This window comes from Caenorhabditis briggsae (assembly GCF_000004555.2).
Source record: "Caenorhabditis briggsae complete genome, chrX, whole genome shotgun sequence".
NCBI lineage: Eukaryota > Metazoa > Nematoda > Chromadorea > Rhabditida > Rhabditidae > Caenorhabditis > Caenorhabditis briggsae.
The window spans coordinates 12,179,614-12,192,705 of NC_013491.2; the positions used below are offsets into that span (position 1 = coordinate 12,179,614).

Below are 13,092 nucleotides of genomic sequence, written 5' to 3' on the forward strand. Positions count from 1 at the left end.
TAAACATGAAGAGGTACAAAAAAGGTTTCAATCATCAATAGCGTGGTTATGGTAATGTGGATATAGAACTATATGGATTCTTCTGATGAGCATCATTCCAACGAAGATGACGGTTGTATAGAAAAGGTCGTTTCCTCCAGTCAGGCGATGGTATTGCTTGAGGTACAATCCAAGCGGTCCATTAATGAATTGCGACTTCTTTTTAATGATGATATTGTGTTCAGTGAGGTATTTCTGTAGCGCTTCGTTTCCTTTGTTGAACGCTGGCATGTATTCTTCTTGGAAATCGCGTGTCCACCAGTTTCTGCAAATAACTTTTTGTAACTTTTTGAAAAAGGTAATTTGATTTGAGGGAAAACCTCTCATAATAGCTATCGGTCAAGATTATTTTCAGAAACAGCGGGCTCTCGAATAGTTCGCTCATGAGTTAAGTTCTCAGAAAGGCGTTTATGAGCACAATATTGAGCAAAAATGCCCTAATATCATAACAAATTATATGACTTACTTATCATCCATCTTTGCATAATGATACATGTAGAGCTTAGCGCGTACGAACTTCATTGGTTCCGATCGATTTTTAAATGGGTAATCCTCAATCAAGCCGACAACTTCTGTGGTGTTCTGCATTAAATGATAAACTAGCGATAAGAAGAACGGATTTTGTTGGTAAGTTCCATGAGCAGCATAATGCATTTGAACATCAAGTCTTGGGTGTCCAGGAGACACGAATTGTGGACGCTTAGACAGAAGTCCGGGTTTCACTTTGAATCCTATTTCCTTCCATGGTCCTTCCACTTGATGCGATCCTTCGATCACAATCTCTGGACGTCCGAATTTGCCAGTAGTCCTGAAACACACGACAAATTTCATATACACTTTTCAAAGAACCAACTCACTGTCTATATGAACCGTAGGAGTTAGCAACTCCCCATTTGTTGGCTGCTGCGTAGTATGTCATAATGATTGGATTTTCGTTGGTCTTCGTAGCAAGTTTTTCGTCGAGACGAAGTAACGGTATAAAGCCGTACACGCTAAGAATGACTACAGTACTAGCGACAAACGCCACATGGAACATTTTCGAGAATTTGTCGGTCGAGAGGCAACTTCTGAAACCTCACAAACGTGATATTTCATCGAATAATTCTATACTCACTGCAAAATGGCCCGTAGAATCGTAACAGCTAGCATGATTATTATGATGATCACCAATAAGTCGATATAGTATCTCACCAGCTTTTGAAACGATTCATAATTCATATCTGTAGCTCGATAACCATTTGATGTGAATCGGGCAGTTATTAAAACTCACCCAATGTGAAAGTCGGCCAGCTTCCAACCTCTGTGATTATCTTAAAGCGTCCCTTGTAAATCACATCATATGCGATCCGTGCAAAAATCAACATCGAGAGGAATGGTTCACCTTGTGGGACTCTTGGAATTTCCAACATGGACACCAACAAAACAAGCACGTTGTAATTCATGAATCCATTGTTGGTTGTAAGAATTGTGAGTGTCGTAAGAAGAAACTGAACTTTGCGGTCAAAATTTCTCGTCGAATTGATTACTCACTTGACCAAAGAACATCACGTATCGGACATGGATCACGGGGATCATATACATACAGGGAAGTGCGATCTCAAAGCAGAAGGTGGCCAGTGTTGCGGCTTGTTTGAGAAATGAAGGAAAGTGATGAGCGTAGAACGAGAGTGGAGTTGGCATAGGTTGAGATTCGAAGTGATAGTCAAGTGCTGAAACGCTGGATTTGAATGGGCAGGAATTTGAGAAATAATGAAGCGAGCTCATAGAAGTTAGGTCTGCTATTGCTATTTTCGTATAATCTAAGTTATATAACTACCAAACTGATAACGGTCAGCTCAACATACAGCCCATCCGTCATAGACTGATTTTCAGCATTTCAGCCTAGTTTTCAGAATTGTCGACAAGGCCATTCTGGGACGGCACAAGCCGGCTCATAAATCGCTTCACAACCAAACTTGCCAACAAAACAACATACCAGATGGTAGAACTCGGCAAGCTCTACATCATCTAACAAGAATCGACCAGCACTATAATCAATAACTGGGTGCAGGCCGACATTTAATATCCAGCCCATTGTCGGTCCGGCTGAAAAATGCCGGCCCAAGCCATTACACAACCCTAGAAGCCATTCGATTCTTACTGGAGGTTGTGGAGCCCTCTAAGCTCTATCATCCGATATGATGTTTTACTCACCATTTCAATTTTGAAGCAAGTTTTCAGCCACTCCGTACCTGCCCGGAATAGGCCCGTCGGCAAATATGTTTTTTTTCTATTTTTCTCTATCTTAAGACACGAAAAAACTCTTACCATTCAGGCTCCACCATTCAGGGCACTTGCTTAATAATTTTGTTGCTCCAGTCATGAATGTAACACGGACAATGAGAACGACGATACCAAATATAGCCACCTGATTTTTTTTCATTAAATTAAATCACTTTCTGCAGACCTACAATATCTGCTGGTCCATCTCTGAAAAATGCCAAAATCGCCACGTAGACTGTCGACTCGAGCAGAAAAGCATCCCATTGATAGTACATGAACACGCCACCAGCCTGAAACAAACGATAACTTTCTGTTCAATACGTTCAATGAAGACTTACTTCATAGATAGTCCGATATAGAAAATAAAGGATCAAGAATATCGCCATATTCTGCCATCGTGGCTTGACTATAGAGTAAGCGGATAGACAAATGCCGATGAAACAAAGCACTTGTAGACCGACAGATGGCGAAAGGTGTAAAAGGTTGCAAGTGAAGCGAAGAAGTGGAAGACGGCATTGAAAAATATTTTCTTCTTCTGAAAAGTTGAACGATAAATGTTGTGCTGATGACGCGAAGTGGAGGAGAATTCAACGAAAACCCCCAAATGCGGCGCTATTTTCTCTTATCTCATTTTCTCTCTCAAATGTTCTTTGGCAATAGTAAACAGGGCAGATCGACGACATAAAGAGAATGACAGTTTCTGTTTCTCTAAAAAGAGAGGCAGCTAGGAAGACGTGAAACTTGTCAAAAAACTGTTGGTTTCTTGTTTGTCTCGTCTCGAAAGGAAAGTAGTAGTTCTATGCAATTGCCGAGAAAAGATGCCCAATATAAAAAGAGAGAGAAAGAAGAAATGTTCAAAATTGCACGCACACAGAGGAATTGCTCGCAGACAGGAGTTTATGAACAAAGAGAGATAGAGCATTCGAACTTTTGAATAAAGAAACTGCTCATTTTTCCCCAAATACTTTCGGTCTGCTATCAATTATCGCCGAGTTGGTCAGGCAGGGAAACATAAAAATCTAACCTAAAACAGAAATCGATGCCTTGCCAAGAATATCTTATCAGTGTAAACAGGTTGCAATAAAAACGTAAACATACCACATTCTAGCATCGGGGCTACCGGCTGCAGTCCGCGCTCTCCAAAAAGTCCTGCAAAACAAAAATTTATTCGAAAAAAAAAGAATATCTGCTTACCATGAATTTGTGGGTAAATCGATGAGAACGCAACCAGAATAATAAAAAGTTGCCCATAGAGAATGGTGTATTTGATACGAGACGTACTCAAGATTGGCATCACACTGCAACGTAATTGATTTTAGTGTGCGATAGCAATGGTGAGCGAGAGGATGACCGAAGCAAAGGAAATGGCGAACGAGCAGGCAAACAACAGCTAGAGGTCACCCGGGCGGAGAACGAATGGTGAAGAGGGGAAGCAAGCGCGCTCTGCTGTACCCCTTATGTGTGTGTATTTTCTGGACAGCGGCGGAAACAACTGAGATGTGTTTTGCTGAGCGTAGAAGAGCAAGAAGAGCAGAATGAGTTCTTTTTTAATCAATACAAACATCTTGGAGAAAGGAAGCGTTGTGAGTTTCTGAGATAATGATGCTAATTTTAGGAAAAGAAGATGGAAATCGTGATATCATTAGAGTGAATTTCAGAAAAGCGAAGATGAAATAAAATTGGATTTTTCAGATTGAAAATATATGTTTTGTTTTCAATACCAGTCACCCTCGCTGACTCAATGTTTTTTCGCATCTAAAGGAAAATATCTTTATATCAAAAATTGTTTGTAAAAATCAACAAAAAAGATAAATTAATGCTCAAAAAAAAAACCAACACAGAAATTATGGAGAAGACATGATTGAAAACACAAGAGTACCATCCAGATTCTCTTTCGGACCAAGCGGACGCATATTTTTGTCGTATCTTCCAAAAAATGACTTCTCTGCACGATGTGCACGAGCAATTGCCGCAGCCATGTTGTTTTTCAGAACCGAATACATACGGTGAGCGATTTCTTGTGATGGACCTGATAATCCTGCGTAGTGTTTCAACGAACGGAGGAGCAGGTAGTTGGTGGAAACTGCGATTCCTTGCTCTTCGGAAGTTTGGAGACCAAGTTGAGTGAAATTCTGTAGAAATAGAATTAAAGATATCCAAAAATATAGAAAGCTAAATTACCGGATCGTCTTGCAAGTTCTTCAAAAGTTGTCCCAAATTTTCAGAATCCTCTTTAACAATTCCAAGGATAAGAGGAACATGTGGCCATGGTCCTTTTTCAATCTTCTCCTGAATCAAATCCATTTAAACTGTTCCAAGTAATGTAACACTTACATTCACAATATCTCCGTACTCTTTCTTCTCGTTATTCCAGTAGCTTGCCATAGCTTCGTTAACGTCGGTTGCCCTTTTCTCCCACTTGACACTATTTTTATCATCTCCAACTTTCTTGTAAACATTTTTCATCACTAGACTCATATCTCCCAGCAAACATAAAAGCTCCAAAGAAGATGTGTTTTTACTGGTGGCTGGTTCCAAATCAAAAACACCACGGGAATCTCCTGTCCATTTCACATCTTTCACTCCACCCTTTCCAATAGAATTCTTCCATGTGTTCTCCGCAATGTAGTCTAAATTTTCGATAATGTCCTGATACTCATTGTCAAATTTAGGCTGTAATTTTAAGAGTTTGTTTACCATTGTTGTTTAAAAATGCTCACATTTGACAGAAGCTCTTTGATAACTTGGAACAGCATTGGTGATTGGATAGGGAACAACTCCACTGTACCGAACACAAGACGATTTGCCATATGACCTAGTTCGTTGCTAAGACTGATGTAGGAACGAATCACCTGGAAGTTCAAATTCATTTTTAGTAATGAATTATTGGAAAACTCACTCTCATAGTATCCTCAACATTCAACTTGGACAAAGTCATAATTGCAAAGAATTGCTCATCCAAAGTGGTATAAGTGATACTTATTGGCATCAAAAAGAAGTAATTGACTTCATCAACAAAAAATCCATATTTTCCCATCATTGGAAAATTCTGCACAACACTTAGGCTATTTGCAACCATTGAGTATGCGGCTTTCATGATTTCGATATAAGCAGCAGGGAGATTCTAAAAAAAATACTCTTTATAGGACTGATATTTTTCAATACCTGTTGACCAGTAGACGCAAACCACTCGTCAAACTTTTTGTTCCATCTTTCTTCCAAATTCGCAACATCGTTTTTAATTTCTTCATGATTGCTAAAAGCTTCTTCTTGGGTGCTTGGAAATGTTTGATAGTAGTTTCCGGCAGGAGTCAGAGGAATTTTTATCCATTTCACGCCTCCTGTAAGCTACGTTTAGTGAGAGAGTTCAAATTAAAAACCACACTTCCTGATATCTTGAGTTCCAAGTTCTCTTCAGTTCCGTTGAGGGGTTTCCCATTTGAATTCACATAAAATCCAATTGTCGAATTAGGGTAGATGATATGAGCAATGGTCAAAGAGAACACGTCATCTGAATCATATTGTTACATGGGGTTACTTGGAATAGACTCACATTTCACTGTTAACTTTCCTCCATTGTACACATCTAGCGTTTCATACACTCTTTCTTGGAATGCATTAAGTGGGAATACCTTAATTTGAAGGAAGAATTAAGGTCATATTTTGATATACTAACTTACCGTTCCATTAACCAACACCTCCACAATGAACGATGGATTCCATGGTCTATCGGGTTCCAAGAGTTGTAACAGTGGTCGTTGGCTACTTGGAGCTTGAAGAATTCGAAGCCTCTGTAATTAGACTGTTATGTTATTTGCCCAAAATAATTTCTTACGGTTCCATTTGTTTCTTTTCCACCTAAAAATGGGAACGTTCTATCTTTTTGTACCGGCCGGACATAGGTGTCGTTGTAGAACTGAACTCCAAAACTTGCAACGACAGAGAGAAGAGCGCCTGGAGTCCATTTGTTTCAGTACAAGATGAGATTTTAGAAAATCTTACCTATCGCAAGAAGTGCTGTGAGTTTCACCGGCATACTCAAAGAGTTTACGTTGGAATTCGCGTTGTCGGGTTTTACTGGTTTGTTCTAGAAAAAAGATAATTGTTCAAAATAGCTAGACAGAAAAAAACTCGCATTCTCATTATTAGTGGTAATTGCACTTGATTCTTCAGTTGGACCCGCCTGGGAGTTATTACCCGTCGGCTCCGATGTTTTGTTCGCCATTTTCAAAGTGGAAAATAGCGAAGATGAAGCAAATTAAAAGGAATGTGTTGCAGAGAGCGAAACGAAAGGGTAGCAGGATGAGGGACAGCGGGTCGAGGGTGCCTGTTACTAACAACGCGGTGCACTTTACAACAGACGGCCTCTGCTGACCAGACGCTTTTTCGACGGGTGGAATAGACATTCGACGAGACTTTTCTCTGTCGATATCTAAGTTTGATGTATCTGTGCAGCTGGCAACTATTGATTCTCTAGCAAACTGTTATTAGAAGGCTCTTATCAAATGAGCCAATTTCAAGTGATCTCGCTGCTCAAATTTCTTCAGGATATATTTCACGGAATTCGGAAGACGAAGCAGAAGCAAGTTCCGAAACTCGGAAATCGACTTTATCATTCATTTTCAATTGAAAAACTGTTGAAAGTCCGAGGTTGGAAGGAAAATTAAATGACTCAAACATTCGAAGTTGGAATTATAGAAAAAAGCTTTTTAAACAAAAAATGTATATGAAACTGTTAATTGAAATAAAAATGAAAGCGATACAATAATTTATTTATTTATTTACGATTTCAAGAATCGAAAGAAAAAAGACAAATACGTGAAAATACATGATAAGCAGTTTTCAAATAAATAATGAATTCTAGTAATATGAAAAGGAGAGAATGAACTTTTTGAAATGAACATAAAAAACAAAATTATAGGGAGAGTGAAATAATACATATCTCATAGCAACATAAACAAAGAACATTTATCAAAACTTCTGTCAGGTTCTGAGTTCTGTCAGGGTTTAATTCAGTCTAACGAAATTCATAATCATCAAACACAATCAAGCAAAATTCTCCAGCACATTTCCATTGAAATCAGGCCAAACAATTACAGCAGCATATCATGTAGTATAAAGGATTGTCGCTTTCGTTCCATCTTTGCGAGTGATATGACGACGAGATTCCCAAACCTCTGAATTTCATTTACCACCGCAATAATAGTAGTCGAAACGATTAGGAGCTTCTTCGTACTGTATACCATCGAAAACGTCATCAATCGAAAAATATTGTTCCACTCTAACGCCCAAATACTTTAATTGTTGAAATCCGCGATCCAACCAAAAACGTAGTATCCCTTTGAATTGCACATCAGTAAACCAGGTTTCATCCAAGTGCATCTCAATGCAGTCCAGTTCGAAAAATGTGTCATGTTCAATGGATGATGTATACCAAAGCCTGAGGACGTCGAACTTCTTCTTTTCCTGTGGTAGCACAATACTGTTTGTCGTGTGAAAAGTATAACAACGCGAATTTTTTCTTAGCACATTGAGGACATCAGCATCTGACAAAACTAGAGCATCCTTGTCTTTTCTAATTTTGATTCTATCGATGAATCTGTCTTCCCGTCCGACATGGTCCAACATCCATAGACAAGAGTCTCCAATTTTTATAGATTCAACGGTTTTACAAACCAATTCCGAGAAATGATCCGTAATAGTTTTGAATCCCTCCAAATAGCTGTGACAATAGAGATTCAGGTGGCCGGGATCTGCTGGTAATAAGTAAAACTTTTTGTTTCTAAAGTAGACAGTTTTGGCGTTAATTGGTTTTCTTGTCTGGTGAAGAAATGAAACCACCACCATCTGGTTATCCATGTGATGCAGTGATACCGTTTTTAAACTACGAATTCCGAATGTACGAAAATTAAACGCTCTCATAGCTCCGCTCATCTTTACCAACTTGGTCGTATTCTTTGAACACAAAGAAAACAGGAATCTGGAAAACAAAAGAATATGAAAAGGTGAAAAGATTAGTTGTAAAAACTTACGCTGTTTTTGGATCTATGGAACAGATTATTTCGGAGTAAAAAAGGCACGGGTAATTCAGAATTTTCATACGGTAGTTTGTTATTTTGAATAAGTACAGAAAACCAGTGCAAATATCAAAACAATTAATAAATATACTTGACAAATAATAAGAGGACTCTCAGAATGTGTGGTGGAAGGATATAATGAATGATCTTCTCAGGTCAGTTGATTGAATGAGAGAGGATGACACAGAGAAACATGCACAACACAGAGGTTTTTCTCTGAATAACACCCAGATTAAGGGTGGTTGCACAGCGAAAGTTGTCTTTTAGTACGGTCATCAACCGCGCTTCGATTGCGGGGAGCAGACGAGAGATAGGAGAGGGAAGACAGAGGAGACGGTCTCTTCCAAGAATTTGTTGTACGCCACGCACGCAACGAGGACCTACACGGGGTTCGTGGTTTCCGATCAATAAAAAAATAACCGTAATAGTAACCAACTAAACTGACTAACCGACCGGTGCAAGTGGAAAGTAGAAAACTTAATAGGTTGGAAGGCTATCCAAATTTTTAGTCGGTTGAATATGTTACCACAAAGCCTTAATTTTGTTTTAACCTAGTTGTAACTTAATTGAATATGTTTTTGTCACATATTGATTATGGCTGTACTATGGGATTTAACTTTTTAAATACTTTTGATAATTACCATTCACAAGTAATTCGAGAAGAACCTGTCACTGACCATTCGGTTGAAATAGGAACTGCATTCGGACCATAGGCAAATCAGTTTCAGAAAATCACAACCTATCCCGTATTTTGGAACTCGACAAATTGTCAACGAATTATTTACATGCATATCAAGTTGTTTTCTAAGACTTTCGTTACTGTATGATTGGGTGGCAATATATTGATTGGCTCTTCCGTGGCTAAGTTTTTAGTAATTTTCTAAAAATGACCTCATACTGTAACTCTAAAAAACTTTGAAAAATCTTCCGTCTCCCTTCCATTAATGTAATATTTTTCTAAATTTCAAAACACATAAATACAAAGTTTTGACACGATTGAATCTATTCTAGATGTAGCCCAATCATCGGTATAAATACAGTGAAATTTCTCACATAAATCTAATTATTTTGATCCATTTTTGTCAGGGTTCGTAGTTTCATTCTCTTTCAGAATCTGTTTTCAAAACTATTTTCAATTGTTTCCAGTGGACTTATGATTATGTCCACTTTTTTGGTTCACTTTTTCGATGCTTCAAAAAATTTCAAAACCAAGATTGTATCGAATGATATTAATTTATTAACATTTCAAAATAGTACTTATTTCGTCCATGTGCTGTTCAGTCTATATTCATAGTTTTCGAAAAAATTCGAAATTCAAAGTGTACTAATAATTATGTCTAACAGTGTATAATAACTCCGAATCTCTTTCAGACTAAGAAAACCCCTTTCTTTTCTGTTTTCCGGAAAACCCCTTTTTCCCTCGGTTCATTCCCCAAACAAGCAGAACACAGAGCACACTGGATGATCGGGAATGATGATCTACTGCGATTCAATTTTCCTGGTAAGCGTCGTTTTCTGAAATATTTGCTGTATGAGTTGATGGAAAACACGTGTCAACGCGATGACGAATTCTAAACAACAGACTTTTTGAATATGCGAGAAGAAACTTTCAGCAAACGATAAATTGTTATGTAAATATGTGATAAGTTTCAGTTCATTTATTCGAAAATTATTTCTAAGTGTTCCCGTGATATCCAGATTGAATTGTTGGAAGTTACAGTAGAATATGAACATACAACAGAACTACTTGCTGGAACTGGAAAAAGACTGCGTTTTGAATTGCTCCTAGACATGATGGATGCTTCTGAGTTATGCTTCTTGAATTTTTTATTATGGTTTGGTTCATCTTGGTTACCTTCCAATTCATTACATAATTCAGTTTTACAAATTATTTCCATACTTTCAACTTCTTACAGTAGACCACGAGAACCTTCTTTGTCACAGGATGGGGCATCTGACAATATAGTCATTCACATCAGCGCTTCTTCAGAACTTGTTCTATTTTCAGCCTTTCCAAGTTGTTATTTTTGTCTAGCATCAGAGCGAAAAAAACAACAACACGCGGTGTGTGGTCAAATGGGAATTCCAAAGTTCCCTAGAGAAAGTTGTTGATGATATCTTTGGAATTCGCCCTTACGTTGCTCGCAGACATGGCCAAAGTGCGTTTGTCTGAAACCAGTGTTCACGTGTTTTCCTGATCAGTGTTGTTGTTTTTTCGATAGATATAGACTGAATGTAAAGTCCAAATAAACTCAAGTGGACAAAGTTCAGAATAGGGAAAAGAATTTCCAGGAAGAGTTCCGAATGAATGCCTGAACTAGTCTCAACTTCCTTGTCTGATTGGTTTCATTCTAAGAGAAGACCGTAGATTAAGAGAAACAAGCTCATTTCCGGGTGGAAGCTCCAAATAATATGAATATTATTATTAGTTAATGACCATTGTTATAATTGGTCTAATTGAATTCAAAAGTTTTCTGAATTTTTCGAACTATCTGAGAAAGAATTTATATCTTCGTTTGAACCAAAATGAACAACTCCGTACTTGGTACATAATGATTGCTTCTTTTTTATCAATCAAAATTTATAGCATCGAAATGAGTTCGAAAGTTCCTCTTCCATTTCAACGAAACATTATTTGCTTGCTCTTCGTTCGCTCGGAATCTGGGGAACCCCTCTGTCATTTCGCCGTCGGAAATTGATCGGATGATAACGATAATTCCACTGATAGCTATAAATGGTAAGATACGTCGCGTCGTCTCACCACAGGGAAGCCCCACTTCCTTTCATTGCAATTTCCTGTCCCACCGCTGACATCTGACAAAAAACAAAAACGTCGGCAGTGGTGGCTGCATCAAGGCAGGACAAAGTGGAATCATGTGAAGCGGACGATGTCTGTCAATTGTCCTTTGTCACATTTTAAAGTGGGTTTCACCAGTGGAGAAATGACAAGGACTGGTCTAAACAAGGAAAGTGAGTACATAGTACATCAAACCGTCCTTCGATTCAATTTTCCCGCAGCTGTTAAAAGCAGATGAGAATGGGAATTCGTCAGAAAGCCTTGATAATGACGATAGATTGCGTCAATGTGTTTTAGAAATAGTAGAAAACATGCTGGCTGCTACTCATCTACGTCTGGGAATCGGGTCATCTTTGCTGATCAAATTTGTTCTATTCCTGGATGAAATGGCTCTTCGAGACATTCTTTGAAATATTTATGAGTTAGATTTTTAAGTATTCGGAAATTTTCTGCAAAGTAGACCGAATCGGATATGAAAGGATTTTCTCACTGAACGGGCTCAGTATTCGTATTGGCTTACCGTAATTATAGAAGTTTCTTCTAACCGTAAACTTTGTGTCATTTTTCTCGCCAGCTTGGAAAATATCAAAAAATTAACAATTGACCAAGTGTTGACCAAAATATCAATAATTTATTTTTCTGGAATTTTTAATTGTTACAGTGAACCAGATAAATCGAGTCGAAGTTCGCGGTTTTTTATGTAAAAGATTTTACGATAAATAACCGACATCTTAGGTTTACTCTTGTGAAATCCTTGGGAAATCAGAACTCCTGAAGATCTCAAATGTTACAACAATACTATAATTCTCTGAACCCATAGATTTTTCATTTCGTGTGGTCTCAAAAAGTCTGAAAACCCCCGTGAAACGCAACATCAACATTAGTTTGGAACTGTATGTGTTTTCATAATGTTCGGGTTACTGTACTGAGATATCCTTAGATCTTCTGAACACAGAATTAAACAAGCTTTTATCTGACTTCTCTATTTGTAAAAATCTCTCAATTGAAAACAAATTGTGTCAAAAATGTTTGAAGGTCCCCTTTTCGTCACTTTCTCTTGTTGTCCAGGGCGTTCCCCGTCTCCACGTCGAACATCCTGATGCCGACGACTACAAAACGACAGGGGAAAGAAGAGACGCCTTGTTTTTTGTTGTTGTCATCCTCAAGTAGTAGCAATGCCTCCATGCTTGAACGAATCAGCTGCTTGGCTTTTGCAAGTCACACAACAACAAATAAACAAGCCCCTATGGGAGAGAATATCCGTCTGTGGTGAGTACTACTCCCACCAATTGTACATTTTGCAGTGATTCGAACACACATAACAGGAGACGAAAAAGAACGCTTTTCCGATTTTCCGTCGGATCAAGGTTTTGGGAGTAACGATGTGAATAAGAGTGAGAGAGAAAGGACAGTTAAGATGTCTAGACGGCATTTCCCATCCTTTCGACTTCCACGTGACCATGAACAAGATGAGAAAATGAGAAGATGTGGGCATAGGGATATATCGGAAATCTCGTTTCGCTCGCTCGATTTCCCTGCGCAGCGTGTGGTCTTCCATCACTTGTGTCGTGTTTCCCAAAAACCGTACCAACGTGTGTTGTTCGTCGTCGCGTGCGTATCTTTATCAAAATCTCTGCGGCTGCAGAACAAGAGAAAAACGGAGAAAAGATGAATAATTCCAATTATTGTCTGTTGCGTTGTATACTATATCAATTGCCTCATGGGATGCACGTGCGTACGCCCCGGGCGACTACGGGATGGGGCAAAGTCCATGCGGTAGATGGACGAAAACGTGAGAAAATGAGAAATGACACCGACGTCACATGCTTGATGCGGCGTTGTTGTGGGCGCCCCCCCCAGCTATTCGACTACTTGATTGCTTCTAGTATCAGTACATTGTGTATCAAGTATACAGCA

General features: G+C 38.6%; 2 protein-coding genes across 2 annotated transcripts; both read right to left on the reverse strand.

Annotated features, from left to right (window-relative positions):
• Positions 1 to 27: 27 nt before the first annotated feature.
• Positions 28 to 3,595, reverse strand: CBG10877 (the record flags this gene model as incomplete). Its single annotated transcript, XM_045239875.1, has 11 exons — positions 28 to 304; positions 506 to 847; positions 897 to 1,106; positions 1,154 to 1,259; positions 1,310 to 1,526; positions 1,570 to 1,748; positions 2,347 to 2,446; positions 2,490 to 2,591; positions 2,640 to 2,836; positions 3,400 to 3,450; positions 3,496 to 3,595. 11 exons carry the CDS (start codon positions 3,593 to 3,595, stop codon positions 28 to 30), a joined length of 1,881 nt encoding a protein of 626 aa, XP_045094393.1.
• A 550-nt stretch (positions 3,596 to 4,145) lies between these two features.
• On the reverse strand, positions 4,146 to 6,526 carry CBG10878 (the record flags this gene model as incomplete). Its single annotated transcript, XM_002644887.1, has 12 exons — positions 4,146 to 4,433; positions 4,483 to 4,590; positions 4,636 to 4,974; positions 5,022 to 5,153; positions 5,201 to 5,425; positions 5,467 to 5,642; positions 5,687 to 5,812; positions 5,855 to 5,933; positions 5,982 to 6,092; positions 6,137 to 6,255; positions 6,304 to 6,388; positions 6,437 to 6,526. 12 exons carry the CDS (start codon positions 6,524 to 6,526, stop codon positions 4,146 to 4,148), a joined length of 1,878 nt encoding a protein of 625 aa, XP_002644933.1.
• Positions 6,527 to 13,092: the final 6,566 nt, after the last annotated feature.